Source organism: Mastigoproctus giganteus, chromosome 6 (assembly GCF_048544385.1).
Source record: "Mastigoproctus giganteus isolate SK-2022 chromosome 6, ASM4854438v1, whole genome shotgun sequence".
Taxonomy (NCBI): domain Eukaryota; kingdom Metazoa; phylum Arthropoda; class Arachnida; order Uropygi; family Thelyphonidae; genus Mastigoproctus; species Mastigoproctus giganteus.
Genome location: NC_143580.1, coordinates 35666697 through 35689186, shown reverse-complemented (window position 1 = coordinate 35689186; position 22490 = coordinate 35666697). Strand labels below are relative to the sequence as shown.

Genomic DNA, 22490 nt, shown 5'->3' with positions numbered 1-22490 from the left:
GACATGTTTCAATCAGACCACCAACCAATCATATTTACAGCTCTTCTACCCAAAAAATATTTCAATAACCCCAAAACCAAATCTGTGAAAAAGGTCACCGCTCCAAAATTTCTGAATCCAGCACTCTGAATTGAAGCTGCATACACAGTCCCATGGAACATCTTAGATGGATGTGAACTGAGCCTCGCAATCGATTTAATGACCAAATGGATCAATACCATAGCCCTTCACACAGCTACCAAGACAGTCACCATTACTCCGCCCTCCAGAGCATGGTGGACTCCCCAGCTCAACCAAAGTTTCCACTACAAACAATCATTACACGTCAAGTGGAAAGCTTCCGGCGATGTCCAAGACCGCATTTCATTCTCCAAAGCCAGTGCCGAATTCGACAGAAACAAATCAGCTGCAATTAAAAAGCACCTCGAAAGAACCCTAAAAAGGGGAAAACCATTCTACAGAACAAAGGCTAGTTCTTCCAACAACATCGACCCAGGTGACTGGCCCAACTACGTTGCCAGATTTTCTAATCAACCTCCAGCTCTACCTAATCTGCCACTCCTCAACCGCTCTCATCCCACTGATAGTCTCGTTATGATCCGAATTTCAAAGCAACAACTGATGCAGGCCATTAATACTCTCCCTCTCACAGCAACCACCGGTGACGATGGCATCCCCCAGTTCATAATCAAATGCTTAAGCGTCTTCATCATCGATACACTCCTCAACCTATACAACAGATGCCTCGAAGTTCATTTCTTTCCACCCCAGTGGAACAGGTACTCTGTCTGGCCCCTTCCTAAGCACCAACAATCGACGCTCCCAAGCTAACATAGGCCCATCGCTTGCGCCTCTGTATTGCTAAAAATTCTGGAGAAAGTACTGCTACTGTCTGTCATCCATCAAATTCTCTCTGACAGTCCTCAGCAAATACATTATGGTCAACTATAACTAACCTTGCAACAACCACTCTGCACATCTTAGAAGCCTTTGAACAAAGACAGGAATTGTCAGTTATATATCTTGACGTCCAATCCGCATTTGATGCCATCTATATACCTAATCTCCTACATCTCTTAGAAAACTACTTCAATTTTCGCGGCGATGTTCTCTTGTTCCTAGAATCTCTCCTATCCAAGAGGATCATGGTTCTAAAGATCGGAACAAAGAACTTCACGCGTCACATAAATGCCGGTGTGCCTCAAGGGGAAGGGTCCTGTCTGGCATTCTCTTCTCAGCAATCATGGTGGCGTTTGTGACCAACAAGTGCAATTGGATCACATATGCCGACGATGTAAAGCTCCTTACTAGGATATCGCTATCCAACTTGGCAGCCGAAACCACTCAGCAAATCACTAGCAAACTGCAGGACATGGCTGACTATCTCAATACTTTTAACCTCCAAATCAACCCCCTAAAATCGGCACAAATAATTTATTCACTGAAGGGCAGCCCAACAACGTTGGAGTCTGTGCTTAACGGCTACTCAGTTCCAAGTGTTCAAACGCACAAAGATCTGGGGGTCATTTTCGACTCCAAACTATCTTTCAACGATCACATAAACCTCATACAGTCGAGGCTGAATTCACTACTCTGGGTCGCCAAACAACAGCTGCTCCACACCACCGACCCACAACTGGTAAAAAGATACATCGTATCAATCCTTTACCCGACAATACTGTATGCTTCAGAGATATGGGCCTCGGCTACATTCGGCAGCCGAGGCCCATATCTCTGAAGGAGGCCCATATATTGAGGATGCTCTTCACTTTTCCAATTAATTTCTTACCCCTATTGCCCCGTTGGTACTGGGTCAATTGGCCTATCTTGACTCTTAATTCTTCTATCTTCTGCTGAAGTCTTCTTTCCCAAGCTGGCAGTTCCTTCTGTTTTCGTTCTTCTGCTGCTGCTGTTCTCTCTCTTCTCTTCTCTTCCATTAACCCTCATGGCTGTTACCGCAGCACAATACATGGCTGTGTGGATAGCCTCTAGTGTTGCACCATTGTTGTCAAGGTAATGTGGCATTATTTGCCGATTCAGGTGGTCTGTGACTCTCCACAAGGTGCTATTCGGCCTCTGCTTCGGTATCACGTGAATCTTTGTGGGTTCCATTCCTTCGAATTCTGTTAGGGCCTTCTTCCATTCGTCCTCTATTCTGGATATCATGACTTCGTCTGTTTCCACTTCAGCTGCTATGGGTTGTATTTCTTCTTGCTCTTTCTCCTCTGGTTCGGTGGTAGTATGTTCTTCTTCCTCTGGTTCCGTATTCTAATCCTTTGTAGTTGATCGCTCACGTCCTGCTTGATTTTCTCCAAGATTGCAGGAGCTATCAGATTCTTCGTGACGATGGTCCTTCTCTGGTCTGCCATTCGCCGTTCAGTGACCTGAATATCCGGGAATCGTTTCAGCCAATTGGTATGTAGTCTCGCCATATAAGTTGTCATATCGGTCTCCAGCTTCGTTATTTCGTAGTATGCTTGCACGATGTACGTATTCATTTCGATGCTCCACTTCGTGCATTGGCGTCTTCTCCCTTCCTGGGTGGTCACTAGTGCAGTTGCGCAGGAAGCACTTCCAGTTGGTTGGGCTGGATGGTCTTGTCCTTCTCTTGTGGTAGCCATACAAGGGACAGTGACACTAGCTCCACTGTCTTCCTCGAGAGACCGTCTCTGATTTTTCGAACCGACCACTCTGCCTAAGGCCTGAACGGGAGTGACTTTATCCTGCGCCACACTCGATGCAGTATGATTAATAATTTTCTGTGACATCATTCATCTATGGAGGTGGACCTGTTAAGCTTCGGCTTATGTCCAGTGGTAGTCGAACATCTTGAAACTGAAGGTATCCAAACGACTGCCGTGACAAGCACGATCTTCATACTTAAATCTGATCGAACCTGTGCGTGGATCCCCTTCGGCGTCGCATTGCACGCCGACAGCCAGTTCCTTACTCACTTGTTGAGCGCTGGTAAAAGAATGGGATGGGATTTGTTACCACACAATCTTATAGATACTCTTATATCCAGCGTGGTTCACCACTCTTAGGCCTGTTTAGCGGGTTTAGACCATTTTGAAGCCAAGGCACATAATTGTACACCATCAAGAATTCCATGCAGAATACGCTCTCACTTGGGGCATCCCTTAGGGAGGTTTTTTATCAGCTTTGCTGTTCTGCGCCTTTTTAGCGCAGAATCAGAATTTTATTTCTTATGCCGACGATATAAAATATTTTGTTGTCTCTAACGAAAGATCTCTGATGTCCCACGTCAATTTCCACGCCATTGGTCCTCTGCCCAAATACTTATATCAGGAAATTTCTCAGATTGGAATACTGGTTGTTCCGGTGGTTGAATAGGATTGCTGGGAAGCCCTTCACAATTTCGAAATCCATACTGTATGCAAACTTGAACTCCGTGGATTCAGATGGCCACAATCCGTAACATCTGCACTCTAGCACAACTTCTGACTGGGAGTTTCGATGCCCCTCAAATTGAAAATCTTGTGATCAGGCCTCGCCCTGGAGCCCGCCTCCACTACCCTCATTGTCTCCATAGCGCTCTCCATAACATGGACGGATTAAGGTGGATGTTTCCTGCCAATACTCTTGAACTTTTTAGAGACTTCAAAATAGACCCGGACAGGTATTGCCATGATCTGTATACGAAATTACAAATATAAAGAAGGACGTAATTCAAGAAAGACTTAAGTGCCCTTGAATTCATAAAAATCTGAAATGAACAATTTATAGTGTCTTCAAAAGACTCTTATAGGACAGAGGACATTCCTTTTTGTTCAACAGAATCAATTCATAGTGTAAATGACGATGTCATAATATTTTGTAATTTTTCGATGAATGTATGATTTGAAGTCTATGCTTGTAGTTCAAACTTCCTCCAACAGAGATTATCTGATAAGCTGACAGTTTGTTAGTACAAGGTTGTCAGGTTGAAACTTATTGTCACCAGTTTTCGTTTCCGGTCACGATTTTGAAATGGAACAACGAACGAATATCAAATTTTCATTAAACTGAGAAAATCTGCAAGTGAAACGCATAAAATGTAAAAAGATATTTATGGTGATGAAACGTTAAGTCGTCCCAGTGTTTGAATGGTATAAGTCAAAGGTGAGGAAGTTCGCAATGACTCAAGAACAGAGTTGCAAAAATTGTGGCAAGAGATCGTCGCTTAACCCTTAGAATGATGGCTGATGACTTGGATATGAAAAAAGAAAAGATTCGTCAAATTCCGCATGAAGATTTAGGGAAAAGGAAGGTCTGTGAAAAATTTCTGGCCACAGCTGAAATTTTTCACAGACCTTCCTTTTGAGCAGAAGACGTTGCTTCTGCTCAGGGATGAGCAGAAGCAACGAAGACTTCCTTCAGACTTGTCAAGACAGTCCTAATTTCCTTTGTTACTGGGGATGAATGTTGGGTGTTTCAATACGATCCAGAGACGAAACGTCACAGCAAGGGGTGGACCTCAAAATCATCACCAAGGCACAAAAAATTTCGTTTAAGAAGTCGGGGATCAAGAAAATGCTGATTATGTTTTTCGACAAACGCGGTGTGATTCACAAGGGATTTGTACCTGAAGGGGAGAGAGAGTCAATGCTGCGTTCTAAGTACCAGTTCTTCAATGACTGTTGAAGCGCATGTAAGGATATTTCTGAAGAAACATCGCATTGTACAGATCAACCATCCACCCTACTCTCCCGAGGTGGCACCAACAGATTTCTTCTTCTTTCTCAAGGTGAAAACTGCTCTCAAAAGGAAGATTTTAGGATGTTGAGGACATAACGAAAAATGTAACCGCCGAACTGAATATCATCTCTTTGGATGCCTTCTCTGACTTTTTTCAGAAACTCTTAGAAGGTTATAATAAGAGTAATTAGGTGAAGATTACTTTGAATAAAAATAAAACCAATTTTGTTCTACTTCACTTTATGTTCTTTTTATTGCATAGATCCTGGAACTTTATTGCCACACCTCGTATATATTACACTATCCAGTTTGCGTTATATGCATTATACTATACTAAATCTAAATATATCTAAAAAAAAAAAAATATGCCAATCTACATAATTTGAACCTTCCAGCTATTTATTTACTACAATTAAAACAAAATTAGTTATGATATTCGCGCCAAATCATCGATACAAAAGCTCTAAATAGTAACTTAAAACTCTACCTAAATTAAACAGCTCATGAACGTGATTAGAACATTTAAAGTATTTATTGAACTCGAATCTCGAGTTCAATAAATACTTGAACTCGAGATTCGTTGTTCAGTCTGTTGTTCGTTCAATCTGTTGAACTGTCCCAGATTTCATTAAAATTAAACCAACAGAAAGTCATCTTTTTAAAAATAAAAATTTGAGTTGTCCGCAGAAGTATATATGAAAGTATGTTTCGATTATTAAGCGCAGAGGCAACTGAGGCTATGAAGCTCCGGTATATGATCCGAAAGATTAAATTTACATTTTTGAATAACAAAGCACGTGAGGAAGTGTCGAGTCATTTGGTGACATCATGGAAAAGAACGATTAGAGTGCATTCAACTTGTCAGGTAAGCGAAGGTTGACAGCTTTATCGCGATATACGACATGAATCAGAAATGATAAATTAATTTTTGTGACGTCATCGTACAGGAATATTTGGGCGCAAATACAGCTCCATCAGTGATTTGCTGAGATATATGGAGTACTGCACACAAAACTTTGAACAGTAATATGCTTGATTGCAGATTTGTCCTGTCTTCCAGCGTGAGTGAACTGTTTGCGAATATTTTGTAGATTATCTTTAAATCATCATTCTTCGTGCATTTTCTTATGTGATGAAAGAAAACAGATAAATCGAAAAGACAAGAAAAAAGGTGCGTATGATGATTATTAGTTTTCATAAGTAGAGGCATAACTAGGGTGAGGCAGGTGGGACACGTACCCTGGACGCAAAATTTAGTGGGCGCCATTTTTATGGTTAAATTTGCAAAAATTCCAAATTTTGTGTTTTCCAAGGGACACCATGTTTTTTATTTGCCCTGGACACCATCAACCCTAGTTACGCCACTTTAAAAGTTCTTTTCCAGATTAATTATTGTTGTTGTTGTTGTTGTTGTTGTTGCTGCTCCGTGTGTACTGTCTGTAAATTGCTTGTGTTGTGGTCAATTTTCTGTTTTTCTGGATGAAAAACTCCAGTTTCTGAGAGAAAAGATCATGCTCCCATCGCCCGACTAACTCAGCCACTTTGTGAAAAAGGTCCATAAAAATTCCTCTCATCAACGGGACTCGAACCCAGGTCTTTTCCACCCGGTGTGGAGAGGAAAAGTTTTTAATACGTAATTTTTTCATGTGCGTACTATGTACATACCATTGCGCATCATAATTTAATAATTGCGTGTGAGATTAAATTATGTGCAAGTGGATATGGAAGGTAGAGGCGTCCATTGTGCAAGATGCTGACCTACAATAAGTGAAGAAAAAAAGAAAAGTAGAAAATAATAGAAATTTTAAAGCAGAAAGGTGAAAAAAAATACCTAATAACTAAATATATAGTTGAAAAGAAACATTTTTTTTTTTAGTAAAAGTGCTTAAAATGAAATAAGTGGAACCAAAGAAGGGCGTAGAATAGTAAATGTGTTCATTACGTCAATACTGAAATAACAGGAAGATGGAATATCAAAGCAAACTTCATCAGGGATGATAACTGTGAAAATTAATTTGGTCCATACCGTTTCGTACATCAATGCCAAAGGACTGCGAAAGAAATGGAGGCAGCAATAAAAATCAAAATTAAATATTTATAAATTTAGGAGGGTATTGCCAAAGATGATGGTCCTGATACTGTTTAGCCTAATACATGAAATATATTTTAATGAATTTTTTTTAAAAATATAAATAAAAGCTTACATATAATCCGGGATAAAATTTTATATTAACATATAAAATAATATTTATATAAAAACATATATTTATATAAAAGTACGTAAAAGATGTCAGTAATGTGATGATGATTTCACAGTTTATTTGTATATATATAAAAGTTTAATCGTTTCTGCATAGATCAATTCATAGAAAATACACTAAGTGGACAGAAATCATGGGATACCTACTTAGTAACCAATAGGCCCATCTTTCGCCCGGATAAGGGCAGTCACATGGCGAGGCGTTGAGTCCACTAGTTCACGAAAGCTTTCCACATGTATTTCCATCCATGCTTGCTGCACTGCTGTCCATAATTCCGTCGCATTCCTGGGTGGAGCACAGCAATGCGACTCATTCCACACCATCCCAAAGATCATCCACAGGTTTCACGTCCGGTGAACGGGTAGGCCATTCCATGGTGGTAAAATCTCTGGAATGCTCTTCGAACCGGAATGCTCTTCTAGTCACCACTGCTCTGTGGGGAGGCGTATTGTCCAGTTGAAAGAGTCCATTGCCCTGTGGGTGCACGATGAGAATGAAGAGCTGCAGGTGGTCTGCAAGGATTGACACGTAACCTGGACCGTTCAGAGATGCATCTCGACGTACCAGACGTCCCAACATGTGCCAGTTGAACACGCCCCTGACCATAACCGACCATCCACCTGCCTGACCAGTTCCTTGCTGAAATGGAGTGCATAACTTCGTGCGGTTTCCGCCAGATATGCACCCTTCCCTACGCTTGAAATAACTGGAAACGGGACTCATCGGACCAGGAGACCTGTCTCCAATCACCCAAGATCAAAAAATTAGATCGTGGTTTGTCCTAACTGATCCAGTTTCTGTAAATTTTTCATCCATCTACTTATTGGCTTTTTATGGGGCGCATCTTTTTTATAATAAGTAGTGAACTTTCTTCTTAGAGCTGTTATTGATTTAAACCCTGCTAGCCAAAGCACGCAATTAACTTTTTCTTCAATTTTCGCCATTTGGGGTCATTCAATATCTGCAAATAAAAGAGAAATTGATAAAATATAAATACAACAAAAAGAAAAATTAGATTTACATGGATTAAATTATTATATAAAAAACTTTAAGACTTGAGCTTTCATATAATTTTTACTAAATGGTTCTCTCATTTGTATAACTTTAGTTATTAAAATTTAAAACCTGTGCAGGACTTTATTACATCCACTAAGGGAGGATGGTATAAGACTCGCTGGATCTTTAACGGGGAATTTCTGTAGAGTCAAGAAAGACGCCTGGATCCAGATTACAGTTGTAAAAATCTGGATCTAGCTGCTGGTTTACCATCTCTTTGATTAATAAACCGTGTACTAAAAAAGAATTTCTTTTTCTCACCATTTCCTAGAATTTTGTAGAACAGCGAGGTGTGGCTGCAGCTGACCTCCATTGACATTTCAAATCATGGGTAATGCCCTTCCTCTCAAGTGATATCCTAACTGGATGCAGTCAGGATATCACTTGAGAGGAAGGCCATTACTGTACTTCTTCTTAGATAGCCTGACTGGTTGTTTCTCTGCAGGACCACTAACGTCTACAGAGAAAAACAGCCAGTGAAACCTGGAAATGGTAAAGAAAACCTCCATCTTTTAGCATTGACGAATTGTAAAACAAGGTAAGCGTATTCAGTTGACCACCGGTCAGAGATGACATGCATTTTCTTCTCGATCTGCCTGCTCCGATTACAGATTAAAATAAATATTAAGATTAACATAATAGAATTAAAACAAAGTTATTAGAAAGTAATACATGCCCTGGTGGTTGGCGTGTTGAGGTTCTCCTCTTTGCACCGAGCATCACCTTGTAAATGACTGAATGTTTGGTTCTTTCATTAAGGTGAATTTCTCGAGATCCAACCTTTCAATTGGTGTTTTGGTTTCTAAACTTTATAAAAGCTTTCGTATGTAGACTTTGTACTAAACTGCGCTATCCATGAGGACAATCAAGAGGAAATGAACGCTTGCTTTTCGTATTTTCAGATATACAACGTCTAAATTCGTCAAAAAGGAGATCATGTTGCGCTTTGCTTGGTTACAAGTTTTAATTTCTGTATGTATCGCTCAAGATGTCCCACCAAACATTATCTTTCTTTATATAGACGATTTAGTAAGTATTATTTTATTACTTTTCTTTGATCAACGTTCCTTTAAAAAACCAAAAAAAAACCTCATATGTGGTGCGTCCTCTTTATCTTATAAAAATATTTAGGAAAATCAGTGATTATATCAAATACTTGTTTTTCACATGGGTTGTGGTTTATAAGTGTGTCTAGTTGCCCATCTCTGGAGACCATATCTCCAAAGTCGTTTCTCATAGGGTTAATGAGTAAGTATTTTTAGTTTTTACCAATCTAGTTTACATTCTTTGCACCTTTTCTGGAAGTTCTATATTTTTCTTTATGGTCAAGTATGGTCTCACCATCGTCTTACAGAGAAGGATAATGACCTCCTTCTCTTTACTTGTAAAATGCCAATAAATCATCGATAGAATACCATGTGCCTTTCTTGCAGTCTGCTTGCACTGAATTTTGAACTTCGCGTCTTTCTGTATTGCAAAACCCAAAAGTATTTCTCATCCCGAACATACTTTAATCCCTATTCTATTAATCTGAGGTACAGAAACCCACTCCTGGGTATCTACCCCCTCCAAGTGCAATATCTTGAATGTGTTATGTTCAAATTTAAAATTTAGATGCCATTTTTCACACCATTCTTGCAATCGGTCCAAGTCCTTTTGAAGCAGAATAGATGTGATCGTTAATCAGCCTCCTAACTTTTAAATCTTCAACAGATTTTGGCAGCCTTCCCTGTATTCCTTCGTCAATCTCATTTAGAAAACGAGAGAGGTCCTAGAACTGAATGCTCAAGGCCTCCACTTGCTAATTCATAATTCAACATTGGATCTTCCGTGTTATTCGCAACTGCCCTATTTTATACAACCTCTTAGGATAAACACTATAAAAATCCTTACTAAATTCGAAATATATAATATTAAAATTGCTTATTGCAATTAACTGCTTTATAATCTGATTATAGTAATTTATCAGATTTGTTAGACAAGATCACTCTTTCAGGAAATCATACTGAGATCCATTTAGGATGCCATTCTTGTCGAGATGGTCCTGTGCTGCTTCCTTAACCATAAATTCCATAATCTTACCAACCGCAAGTCAAACTCTCTAGTCTATAACTGCCCATCAGTTCTTGGTTTTAGCCTTAGTAGTGGTAAATGGTGCATGGAAGCAAGCTTATATTCATAAGCAAAAAAAGAAAAGAGAGACTTCCCACATCATGTGCCTATTCCCTCCGATAGTTTATCTAGTTCTTTTTTGAATTTATTCAGAGTCTCCACTCTCATAACACCAGATTGAAGTTTGTTTCAACAATAAACAAATATTGAAATATTGCTCCAGTTTGTACATCAGTACTTTATGGGAAATCGTACCAAAAGCTTTCTTCAAATCGGAATATATGATGACAAAATTATTTTTACGCCCAGTTCATTTGTTACTGTGTCACAGTATCCAATCAAATTGTTTATACAAGACCACTCCTTAACAAATCCATGCTGTGACTGCAGTGCATTCCTGTCTAGATGGTCCAGCATTACCTCTTTAACCGGTGGCTTCCTTATTTTTCCTGAACAGTATATAACATTTGAACATCTCTAGTCCACGGAAACTTCCCTTGAATCCAAGAATGCTCTCATCTCTTCTCATTTTGGATTGGTACTGAGAAGATGCTTGTTGACTTAAATTTCTTTAGACTGCAATTTTCAAGAAATACGCTTGAGGGAATGGCGCCCTTTTCAATTGGAGGGTGAAGCCCCAGATGAAACCCTGGGGGCCACCCTCCCTCATCTTGAGTACCTTTAAGGATCTCTGATATTGTAATGTCACTTATCTTGCAGTGGATGAACTATACCTCACTGTTCTCCTATGACTCCAATACGGTTCCAATAATAAAGATAAATAAAGAAATCGAAAAAATAAAAAGAATTAATGTTATGTTTATTTTTAAAAGTGGCCCAAAATAGAATTAATGGTAGTTTGGAAAAATATGATTTTTCCAAACTACCATATGATACCGATTTGTGACTGAACCTGATTGCTCACTTGAATGCAGATTCACTCAGCAATTACAGGTTACCTTATCTGCATTCAAAAAATCTATCACGTTCTTTTATAACTCTTTTCGATTCATTTACAGCAAGATGTGGGGGCAGGAGTATTCCACCCCAAATTCTCTTGCATAAAAATCAATAATTGTGATTCACTTACACATATTTAGTCTAGAAATATCACTTCAGATTTCGACCCAGAACAAGTACAGCTTCAGTCACAGGTCGGGATCGACTGGAGCAATTAGGGATTCAGTCCCATGTTACTAACGTAATTGGATTGTCAACCTATGACACATAGCTTATATAATATTGATTTTGTGAGACCCTTGTTCTTGTTTTGAAAATAAATAAAGAATTCTCGCTAATAACTGTTCTTTGAGTCCTCACAATATGTTTTAACTTTATCAGGGTTGGAACGATGTTAGTTTTCATGGTTCGTTGACTTACCCAACCCCGAATATTGATGCTTTAGCGTGTGATGGAGTAATGTTGACTAATTACTACGTCATGCACCTCTGCTCTCCATCGCGAGGGGCTTTAATGACTGGTAAATATCCTATAAGACTGGGTAAGTAACGAATAGATATATTTATTTAATAAAAATACACAAATAGTTTTTTTTAAATTCACAATTTTAAGTTTATGTCAAAGTGCATTTAAAACCTTATGTTTCGTTTCTTTGTATAAATTTCTTCCCTTGGTGTAAACTTTATTCGAGATTGTTTTGGCAAGATAAATACCGTTGGTGGAAATCTCTTCTAGAAATTAAGGACTATTCATATAGTTCGAGAGAATCTTTGAGAGAAAGGAATGGAAAAGGAAAGAAAAACAGGAATTATAAGGAACAAACAAATAAAAATATAGATTTACATTTTCCAATTAGCGCAGTTCCACAATAAGATTATAATGTTTTATTGATCTAGTTACAAGATTAACTACAAAAGGCCTAATGACATTGTCTTTCGTTCACCAAATGGTGTAGCGGTTGTTGAAAATATGGCTTCCTCCTTGAACAATTACAGTCCTCCCCATACCTGCTGGAAAAGACCTGAATTCGGCTTCTATCAGTGACGCGAGGAATTTTTATGAGTATTTTGGATAATGTGGATGAGTTAGTCGGTCTCAGGTGAAGGTAGAATGTTTTTTTTTTTTCATCCCGGAAACTCGGATATTTTTGCTGGTGCACCTAAAACCCTATACCAACCAACAAACCAATATAAAAACCATCGCGCAAATCGACTTTTCTGTTTTCTGAGGATGTTGCCTTCTTGGTCCACTACTAAGTGTCGCAATCAACAGCATCGTCCCGACCTTTTTGCAGTCGCTTATGAAGGTTACAATTGCCTAATTCTTACACACCAATAATTCAATAACAGTATTTTGCTTTTGGGTCATTGTTCAATGATTGCTGCAACATTACACGTGGAAAAGCAATGTCATTGGCAACCAACAAAATAACAAGAAGGATGTACTTGTACAGTGTATAAGCAACAGCCCTGTTGAAATAATGGCGAAAATATTATATTTGTCCAATAAATATAATTGTTGAGGATTGCAGCATGGTAATAAAGTGAAGAGAAATACTGTATTTATCAGCCAAATTAATAAACGATACCGGTGAGTAAAGTGTCTCAATTCGGTTTGTTTTCTACATAATTATGTAAAGATTATTGAGTTATATATTTCATTTCCTGTTTATCTATAATGTGACCTGATTAATGTGTCATGGCTCACACTGGCCATCAGGAAATACTTTTTTTACTTGTACAAATACAGCATGAAGGACGTTAAGTTGTACATATCGTATTTCATTACAGGAATGCAGTCATCAGTTCTGAAAGCCAGTGAAGCCACTGGTCTACCAATGACGGAACGGCTTCTTCCACAATATTTGAAATCTCTTGGCTATAGCACCCACGCCATCGGTAAAGTAAGTTATCTCTTCTTTGCCTCCTCCTCGCTCTACCCATTTTATTATAAAATTGTGAATTGAAATGGTTAAAATGTTATACTGCAATATCGCTGGCCAGAGAAATATGATTAATAACATGTTGGATCTCTTCGGGTGAGGATGTCCAGATGTAAATGGACCATTGCTCAATGCACCATTTCCCCATGTTTTCACTAACTCTCTAATTTCCTGCCATAGTGCGAGTCACAGTTGTCAGAGATGTTGATTTAACTGAGATCAGTGGAGAAACTAACATACCAGAAGATTTCCACCACGGAACGGACCCCTCTATGATGAGGAGGTCCCAACCGTACAATACTGCTACGCATATATAGATCAAAGTGTATGATTTGCAATAAAATGATTATTCTCATTATGATTTCTATAGAACTAATTTCTCTTTCAGTGGCACCTTGGTTTCTACAAGAAAGAGTTCACGCCAACATTGAGAGGATTTGACAGTTACTTCGGTTTCTGGGCAGCCGAAGGGGATTATATGGATCACACACATTACATTGATTTGAGAAATAAAGAATCACCATTTCCTGTAAGTAAAATAATTGTTGCAGTTGATTACGATCTAAAGTATAATAAATAACTTTATTATTTATTATACTGTATTCAAAGATAAATAGATAAAATAAATAGTATTTTTGCATAATGGACAGAGATAAATAACTTTTTATCCAAAAGACAAGTTATCAGCGCCTGCAGTAATGCGTCTGCGTGCTAGAGTCTGGCGCCGTTCACTATCTATTCCTCAGATACCGAGTGAAATTTATTTATTTATAAATTAATTGCGTTCGGTGATTGTACATCAATTTATTATATTCAGAAAAATTGGAATAAATATGTCTCGGCCTGGCATCAGTATTTAAAGCAGTAATACACGTAATCCTGGATTTAGGGGTTACCAGATAGCTATGAGTTGTATTAAATAATGAATATATATTTGTGTATTTTTTACACCAAATTGTTCCATAAAAAAACATTTGGAGAATTGCCTAAAATCCACAATGAATCTTCTAAGCTTATTCGTGAAATTTGAAAGTATAATAATAATAAAAAAAGACAGAAAAAACTACAAATCGTAATATTTATCCTTTTAGATATACTGGGGAAGAGACCTGCATGATGGATTGGAACACGTATTGGATAAAGGTGGCAATTATTCAACATCATTATTTACTAATAAAGCTATTGAGATCATTGAAAATCATAATAAATCCAAGGTGAGAACCCCAACAAAATTATTCTCTCTTTCTTTTCTCACACACACATTCTTTGTATTTGATTCTAGGCGTTGAATACTCTTAAATTTATTTTAATAAATGACTTACCCACACAAGTGCATTGAATCTTTTTCTTTACGCAGCTCTTTGAGCTTAACTGTTCGTTGTTCTCTTTACTGGTTCTCAGATATAAACTCTTTAAAGAGTTATTTGTTTTAATCGTGAATTATTTCATTTGATAGCCTATGTTCCTGTATCTATCTCATCAAGCCATCCATGTAGGAAATGAGTACATGAGGTTACAGCCTCCTGATGAATACCTTGACAAGTTTAACCATCTTTCAGATCCAAAACAAAGACTGTTCGCTGGTGAGAAACTTTGCATATTGTTATCATGTTCTCTCTCAAATATCTGTTTCAGAAAAATAAATTAACATTTCTAAATTAAGAAAAATATTAAAGTAATCATTTTTAAGGCTTAAAAAGAATTCATTCTTATTAAAAACCCAAGTTTATTGATGGATTTCATATTCATTATAATAATAATGAAGGTAAAATTATAATAATTCTTTATAATCTTTAATGGATTAAAAATATTTTATTCTTGAATATTAAGCAAATCCTTATGAATATTGTTAAGATTTATTCTTTCACACGGAAATAATTTTTTAAATGTATTTTTATTTATCTTTTTAATTTAGGTATGGTGGCTGCACTCGATGACTCTGTGGGTACACTGGTTGAAGCATTGAATAAAAACGGCTTTTTGGATAACTCCATTATTATATTTTCAACGGACAATGGAGGCATGCCCTATGGATATTGGGATTCCGCTAGTTCCAATTATCCTTTACGTGGATCAAAATTTACTTTGTGGGAGGGAGGAATCAGAGGTTCCGGGTTCGTATGGAGCCCTTTGTTGAACAATGAATTTGGAAAGGTGAACAAAGAGATGATGCACATCACCGATTGGTTACCAACCATTTACAAGGCTGCTGGTAAGTACGGATGCTTTATATCGCTGATGTCAAATTTAAACCTGGCTGGTAGCTTACAAAACCAATATTTCTGTAAACTACCAACAAGGTTTAGAGTTGACTAGGACATTCAGAAGCAGAAAGATTGTGAGTGTATGGTTCGACTGATGTACACCACCTGCTTCTTTGACGTTACCTTCTATTCTATCTTAATCGCTATGCGTCTATCATTTGTCCAGATGAAATTTGAACCTCCCTCCTAAATTCCGCCGGTTGATTATGGTCAAGGCAATATGCAATATACAATATACAAGCAAATATGCTTTCAATAAGCAGAAGCAGAAAAAAACCAAAAAAAAAAAAAACCAACAACAACAGCAAAAAAATAATATTTACGGTAGTATTGGCTGTGATGAAGATGATGTAGGGTTTCAGGCGCATCAGTAACTTAGGCCATAGTGCACCATATATAATATGTCTGTGAATTGCGTGTGTTCTGTGGTCGATTTGCTGTTTGCAGGACAGAAAACCCGAGTTTCCGGGAGAAAAAACCATGCTACCCCCGACTGACTTAGCCACGCTGGAAAAAGGCCCATAAAAATTCCTATGTCATCGACTGGACTCGAACCCAGGTCTTTTCCACCCGGTGTTTGGATGACGGCAATCCTTCCAATTGTGCTACCCACGAGGGTAATGATAATGCGTCTACCATCGGTCTGAGTACAATTTTCTGTAAATTTTTCAACGATATTTATGTGGGCATTTTTTTAGAGGATAATTTTTATTACGTTATACCACTGATATACCAATTTTCAGGCTCTTATTCTACACTGTCAAGTGAAAACGTTATGACCCCTACCTAATAATGAACTGGTCCTCTTGTTGTCAGTACCCCCACCACACGGCGAGGTATCGACTCTATAGGGCAGGAGGTATGTTGACCTATGTCGCCAGGATTGCGCCCCGTATTACTCTGATGTAGGAGGATCTAAACGCCGAATCTGTGGATCCACGTAATTCAAGAGATGTTCTATATGATTCATATCCACCGAATGAATTCTGCTGCCCCGGTACCTAAAACCTGGAAGTCACTTTCGCGTTCAGCCAACCACTCTTGAAAAAAACCAGCAACGGCATTATTCTGCTAGAATACGCCGTCCTGAAAGACAGTCGCCATGAAGGAGTGTCCTTGATCAACCACAATGGATAGGTAGTTTTTAGAATTCGGAGCGCGGTCTAGAAGTATGAGGGCTCCAAGAGATTCCTAGGTAACATCCCCATACGAAAACACTGCTGCAACATATCTGTTTCTGTTGAACCAGAACACTGGAGTGATTCCTCTCCACAGTTTGTCGTCGTACGCATCCACCTACCGTCCACACCGCATACCATGGAAGTTGTCTTTTCCAATGAATCTCGAGATTCATTGGAAAAGACAACTTTTCCAATGAATTATTTGGAAAAGACAACTTTTCCAAATAATTCAACAGTTTCAACATACGTAAGGGATCAGGTGGCTTACGTATGTCGATCAAGTACTTCGTGTGGAACGCATGCCACGAAACTGCGGAATCACATTTGCTAGTATCAGCGTGACAAGGATGCCACGAGGTGGTGAGGAACGACCGATTGCTGGAACACAGGGAGGGGTGGGATGGTCATACTTGATAGTGTATTTACTAGTAACTTTTACATTTTTAATATTTATTAAAGCGTTTTTGTCTTTGTTTGGACATCTGATGACATTTAAAAGTAAGCTAACAAATTCATTTATTGATGAAATTTAACTTTCCAAATCCAGGAGGTGACCCTGCCGATCTGAAGGATATTGATGGTATCGACATGTGGGAAACTCTACGAGATGACCTCCCCTCAAAACGTAAAGAGATTGTGGCCAATATCGATCCTGTCGACGGCACTGCTGCCCTAATTCAGAATATCAATGGAACCATATACAAAGTGATTACTGGAACTTTTAACCACGGAGTCTTTGATAGCTGGTATGGGACACCAAATAGCGACTGCGAAGATGTAAATAAGCAGGTGTGGAAAAATGGATCTGTTGTTGGAAACATACTCGCTAAAAGAGGAAGACAGTTCCCTCCCAAAAAATGTAGTTGTTATATAACAGATCAGGTAAAATGCAGCTCAGTGCCAAGGTACGCTCTCAGGAACTGCAGACCGGAAAAACAACCGTGTTTGTACGCCATTGACAAAGATCCGTGCGAGTACAACAACTTGGCCAACAGGTACCCGAAGGTAAGGTGTTCTAATCTCAAATAATCTTATTTAAATTTCTTTTAATAAACGTTTTAGAGGTTATTATTTCTTTGTATCATTTGAGCCGTTTAACTCTAGGAAGGGCAGTCATGGTGTCTTTGTACATGCACAAGAATTGCTACTTCTATACTGTATTAGAAAAAGAGCAGTAGAATTTATTTCAACAAATAACGATTCTTTTGAAATAATTTTCAGAAATATTCATTATAATGATATTTTGGTACAAGGAAATGGTTCATGCACCACTAGAAGTTGTTGTAATGGAATTTTGCTGTAGGGGAATGTCGCGTCCTTGACAGTACCACCTAAACATTTTGTTATTTTCTATACACCTCAACGAACAGAGCAGTCATCCCTCAGTTGAGCTCCTCTTACTAGCCTCAAAACTGAGTCAGAATAAAAAATACTTTTTTGAGGAGGGGATAAAACGAAATTGTTACATTTGTTTGCTACTTTTAAATGCATTTTTAAAAGGAATGTTGTATTTCGGTGGATGTTTATCATATATTTTTCTTTTTTTTAGATTGTACGTTCGATGATGAGAACCCTAGAGGAATATAAAAAAGTATCAGCAGCCCCATTGACAGGTCCCAACGATCCTCGTTCAAACCCAACCCGACATGATTTCTGTTTAACCACTTGGATGGATGAAGACCAATAGGAAAATCCTCAAGGAATGGAACTGTCTTTGCTGGACTTAAATTTCGCAACGTCATTAGGAATTGGCTTAGTGCATATAAATATTTCATTATGCCTCTTTATTTTATACGAACCCATAGCCCCCAACTAAAACAGATGCCAAGGTGTCGCGATAAACCCAGAGTTATCTGAAATCTTTCTTTTATCGCCGTCCTCCTCACACCAGAGGGAAAAGACCTGAGTTCCGGTCCTGTCGATGACGGGAGGAATTTTTGTGGGCTTTTTCACAACGTGGCTGAGTTAATCGGTTTCAGGGCGAGGTAACGCGGTTTTCTTCATCCAGAAAACAAAAAATCTATCTCAGAATACACGCAATTTACAGACAATATACGGAACAATAGTCCCTGATGCTCCTAAAACCCTACAACAACAACAACAACAACCCTCCAAACTCAATGGGGAGGGATGTACATGTATAAGGAGATAAATAACCTAGGAAAAATTTCTTAAGCGCATGAATTCGAAAATGCTTTCTTTCAGAACTGCTTGAAGACCCACTCCCGAATTCGGCAGGAGAGTTCTGAATCATTTTGTATATTTTTTAGTGTAAAAAATAAAGATCTCATTTGTTAACTGAGTACTCGTGTCTTTGCTGCTGTCAAGGAGTGACTGGCCCGGGCGACTCTGCGACGATCGCCGCCAAATCCGGTTGTGAAAGTGAATTTGTAAATTCCTCTTGTCACTCAGTGGTTGACTCTAAGTATTAAAAGAAACGATATCAGCGAATTGCAAAATGTGAAGAATTAAGTTGTGTTTCAAACACTATTTATAAAAAACAGCGAAATAGATATTTTTTTTCTAGAACACTACAAGAATATTTTTTAGATATATTTAAATTGATGAAAATAATAAATCTTGAAGAAGATAACGTTATTACAATTTTATTTCAATTTATAAATTAGCCGAAGAGTAAAGAATACTAGCTATTCCCGTTGCGAAAATTTCGCAATTGGTAGCAGAGTTTTTCTCTAGCTGTCCTAAAGGAATGTAGTCGAATAATTTCTCATTTCTTGTATCTGAAGAAACAAATTTTCTTTCGTTTCACCATCTTTCCGATTATTCAAAATGTGCACGTTGCTTAATAATTTCACACGTGCAGAATGTAGTACAGTCTCTATAATACTTCTTTGAAAATATTTTTTGTATTCTTGCGCCCTTCTGGTAATCTTATCTTAACATGCTGGAATGAACTGACCCGAGACATTGCTACCTACTTACAATTGGCCGTGACTAAATACAGGATTAGTAAGCGAAATTCCGACTCTATCAAACTTTTGCCCTTGAACGTTCTAACGTATTAAACGTAACGAATGGCAATCAGTGTATGAGCTCGCGTGTGCAACGTGGGGACATATAGTGAGCGAGCAGCACATGGAATCCTAACGATTAGTTTTTCTTTTAAGGTAGGCAGCGCTAGTAGAGAATTATTATTATTATTATTTTATTTATTTTCTTTTTCGGAACAAAGGACACGATTGTGCGAACGTGCAAATTGTTAATCAGAAAAAAAAATGCCTTTTATCAACTTAGACAACTGTTTATTTAAAAAAAAAACTAATATCCAATTATAATTGTCGTATTGCAAATAAACACATAAATAAACCTCCGTTTGATAGAAGCTAGAGTATTTTTTTATAGAAAACTTCGAAAATTTAAAAAAAAAGCTATTTAATTATTTTAACTCATCCACAGAAAGAATAAATGAAAGCTAAAATGATTATCTTTTAATTAATTGGGGCAGATTTATCACCCATTAATAAAAAGATTCTCAAATAAATACCACAATTTTTAAAATATAAAAAAAAACGTAGAGAAAGCGCTTCTTTCATAAAAAAAATCGTAGTTCTAGCGATAACATTGAATGGTTAGATACAACTCTGACATTCACCGATCTACTCTTTTATTTTTTTTTATTTCTTCATCCACCCGGAGGACTGGAAAAGACCTGAGAAAATGGGAATTATACAAACGGATAATCATCTCCTTATTCCTGCTAGCAAAATTCCAGCATGACCTCATGTGCTGCTCTGTAAGCCTGTCTGCATTGCTCAGAAAACTTCATATCTGACTGCACAATTACCCGCAGGTCTTTTTCGTTCTCCACTACCCTGAGTTTAACACCACCCAGTTGGTACATTTCTCTGAGGTTACTGCTATCATATGCAGTACTTTACATTTTTCAATGTTAAACTTCAGTTGCTACCCTCAGCCCATCTGCCCAACTTTTCTAGATCCTCGTACAGTAGCACACTGCCATTAACAACTCTGCCAACCTTTGTATCATCTGCAAACTTCGACATTACGCCTCGTATAACTTCACCATTATCATTGATAAAATGATGGTTGTGTGAAACCGCCAATGGGGTCCCGTCCCCAAACGTTATGAACCTTATGTTCTGTTCTCTTTGATGTAGTACTCCGAGTGATACGTCAAAGAGAACAGACCTTTATAGGGCTCTAACAACATGATGGAACCCTACCATATATTCTGTCATCAACGGTCTCTTGAGGTTGTTCAGGGCACAGCAACCTCAAGAAAACCTGTAGTGAAAGCTTTTCCAACCTGACTGTGTTAATAAAGCTTAATTCAGGTGGACTCTACGCAAGGAAACCAATCATTTGTATATCATTAACTCCGAACCTCCAGAGAGTTCATCAAACCTAGTGCTAGAACATATGACTTGGACCTGTGAAAAATTATTGCAGTTCTGTTCTCTGATGAGTCCTATTTTAGTCTACAAACAGATTTTAGACGTTATTTCATCTGGAGGCAACGATGAATGCGGTACCATTCCTGCAACATCAGAGAAAGGGACATTTAGATGGTGGAGACGATGTTCTCGTGTACGTCGGAATAAGAATCAACGGGCGCACCCCTCTTTATGTTTTCGATAAGGGTACCGTAACTGAACAGATGTCGATCAGAGTCCATCTGAATTGCCACTTAGTCATCTATCAAAGGGTCATTGCATCCCTCCACCCAATAAAAGAATTAAGCCTAGAAAACTGTTCACTCTTTTGGATGAACGAATTCTCACTAATCTTTTCATACTCCTGTTAGAACATCCAAAGAACTGGTAATTTAAGATAAAGACTGTCATCTTCAGCCAAAATGGAACAAACGCAGACTGTGGTTTACGCAGAATATCACTAAATGTTTTGGTTTTTTTTATTTAATTTATTCTTTTATTTCTTTTTGTTTCCTGATGAAGGAACCATGATTCTCCCATTCCACTAACAATCAAAAGGTTGTGTTACAATAACAAACCAAAAAAATACATACATTTTTTTGTATGTATCTAATCTAATATTATTAAACTTGTCATAATTTATTCTGTCTCCATTTCGCTCTGTGTCCACAGTAATTCGATATTAATAAATGCTTCATTTCTGCAACAAGAATCCCTCCGTTTGTTCATTGGATTTGTTCATCTCTGCCAACAATCGCACTTTCTCACTCTCACAGCTCAGCTCAACCATATAAGACTAATTTCATTCGAACGAGAATAAGATAGATAGTTTTTTTAGCAAATAAGTAGTAGGAATAAAACCTGCCAGAGAAAAGAGGAAAGAGAATCTACACTTATTCTGAAACACAGAGTATAAAAATGGGAAGAATGAAAAAGATAATTCAAAGTAAGTATTTTATACGCAATAACAATTGATATTGAATCCTGCACCGAATTTCATTTGTTCCTTTTGTTAATCCATTTTCCTTATTTTTAATACAAAAATACATTTTACTATTAAAATTGCAAGGGGTTTCACTGATTTCCCCTTCCTAATAATTCCCATTTAGTGTTTCACCGCCCCAATTGAAAGGGGGTTTACCAACATATATCTGCTATCGTCTCTTGCTGGGTTTGTCCTTGCTTAGATTTCGAATACCTGTAGTAGTAGTAGTAGTGGCATGTGATGCAAGAAAGCAAGTGTATGAGCTTATGCAACATCAGCCAAAAAAAAAAAAAAAAATCACACCATTCCCTCCAAATGCCTGTCCAGTTCCTCCTTAAATTTATTTAACCTATCAACTTCCACAACGACAGATGGAAGTTTGTTCCAGCAATTAACCACCCGCTGGCTAAAGGCAAATTTCCGCACATCTATTCTACATCTGCCCTTTCTTAATTTTAACTTATGTCCCCGTAGGTTCGTAATCTGAACAAGTGGAAGGATCCCATCAGAATTCAGCATGCTCAACCCATTCAAGGCCTTATAGACCTCAATCAGATCACCGCGCAGGTGCCTAGTCTCCAGCCACTGCAATTTGCAGAACTTAAGCCTCTCTTGG

The 22490-nt window shown here is 38.0% G+C and overlaps 1 protein-coding gene across 1 annotated transcript in view; it reads left to right on the top strand.

Moving 5' to 3' along the window:
* Positions 1-18743, top strand: part of LOC150084156 (uncharacterized) — a 70429-nt gene extending 51686 nt beyond the window's left edge. The window contains exons 10-19 of the mRNA XM_090376137.1: positions 8461-8553; positions 8918-9044; positions 11469-11628; positions 12878-12990; positions 13418-13558; positions 14121-14243; positions 14486-14612; positions 14945-15241; positions 17022-17479; positions 18024-18743. Of these exons, the coding sequence (XP_090232263.1) occupies positions 8461-8553; positions 8918-9044; positions 11469-11628; positions 12878-12990; positions 13418-13558; positions 14121-14243; positions 14486-14612; positions 14945-15241; positions 17022-17479; positions 18024-18161 (1777 nt within the window). The 3' untranslated portion in view covers positions 18162-18743. The remainder of the gene's footprint in view (positions 1-8460; positions 8554-8917; positions 9045-11468; positions 11629-12877; positions 12991-13417; positions 13559-14120; positions 14244-14485; positions 14613-14944; positions 15242-17021; positions 17480-18023) is intronic.
* The last annotated feature ends 3747 nt before the right edge of the window (positions 18744-22490 follow it).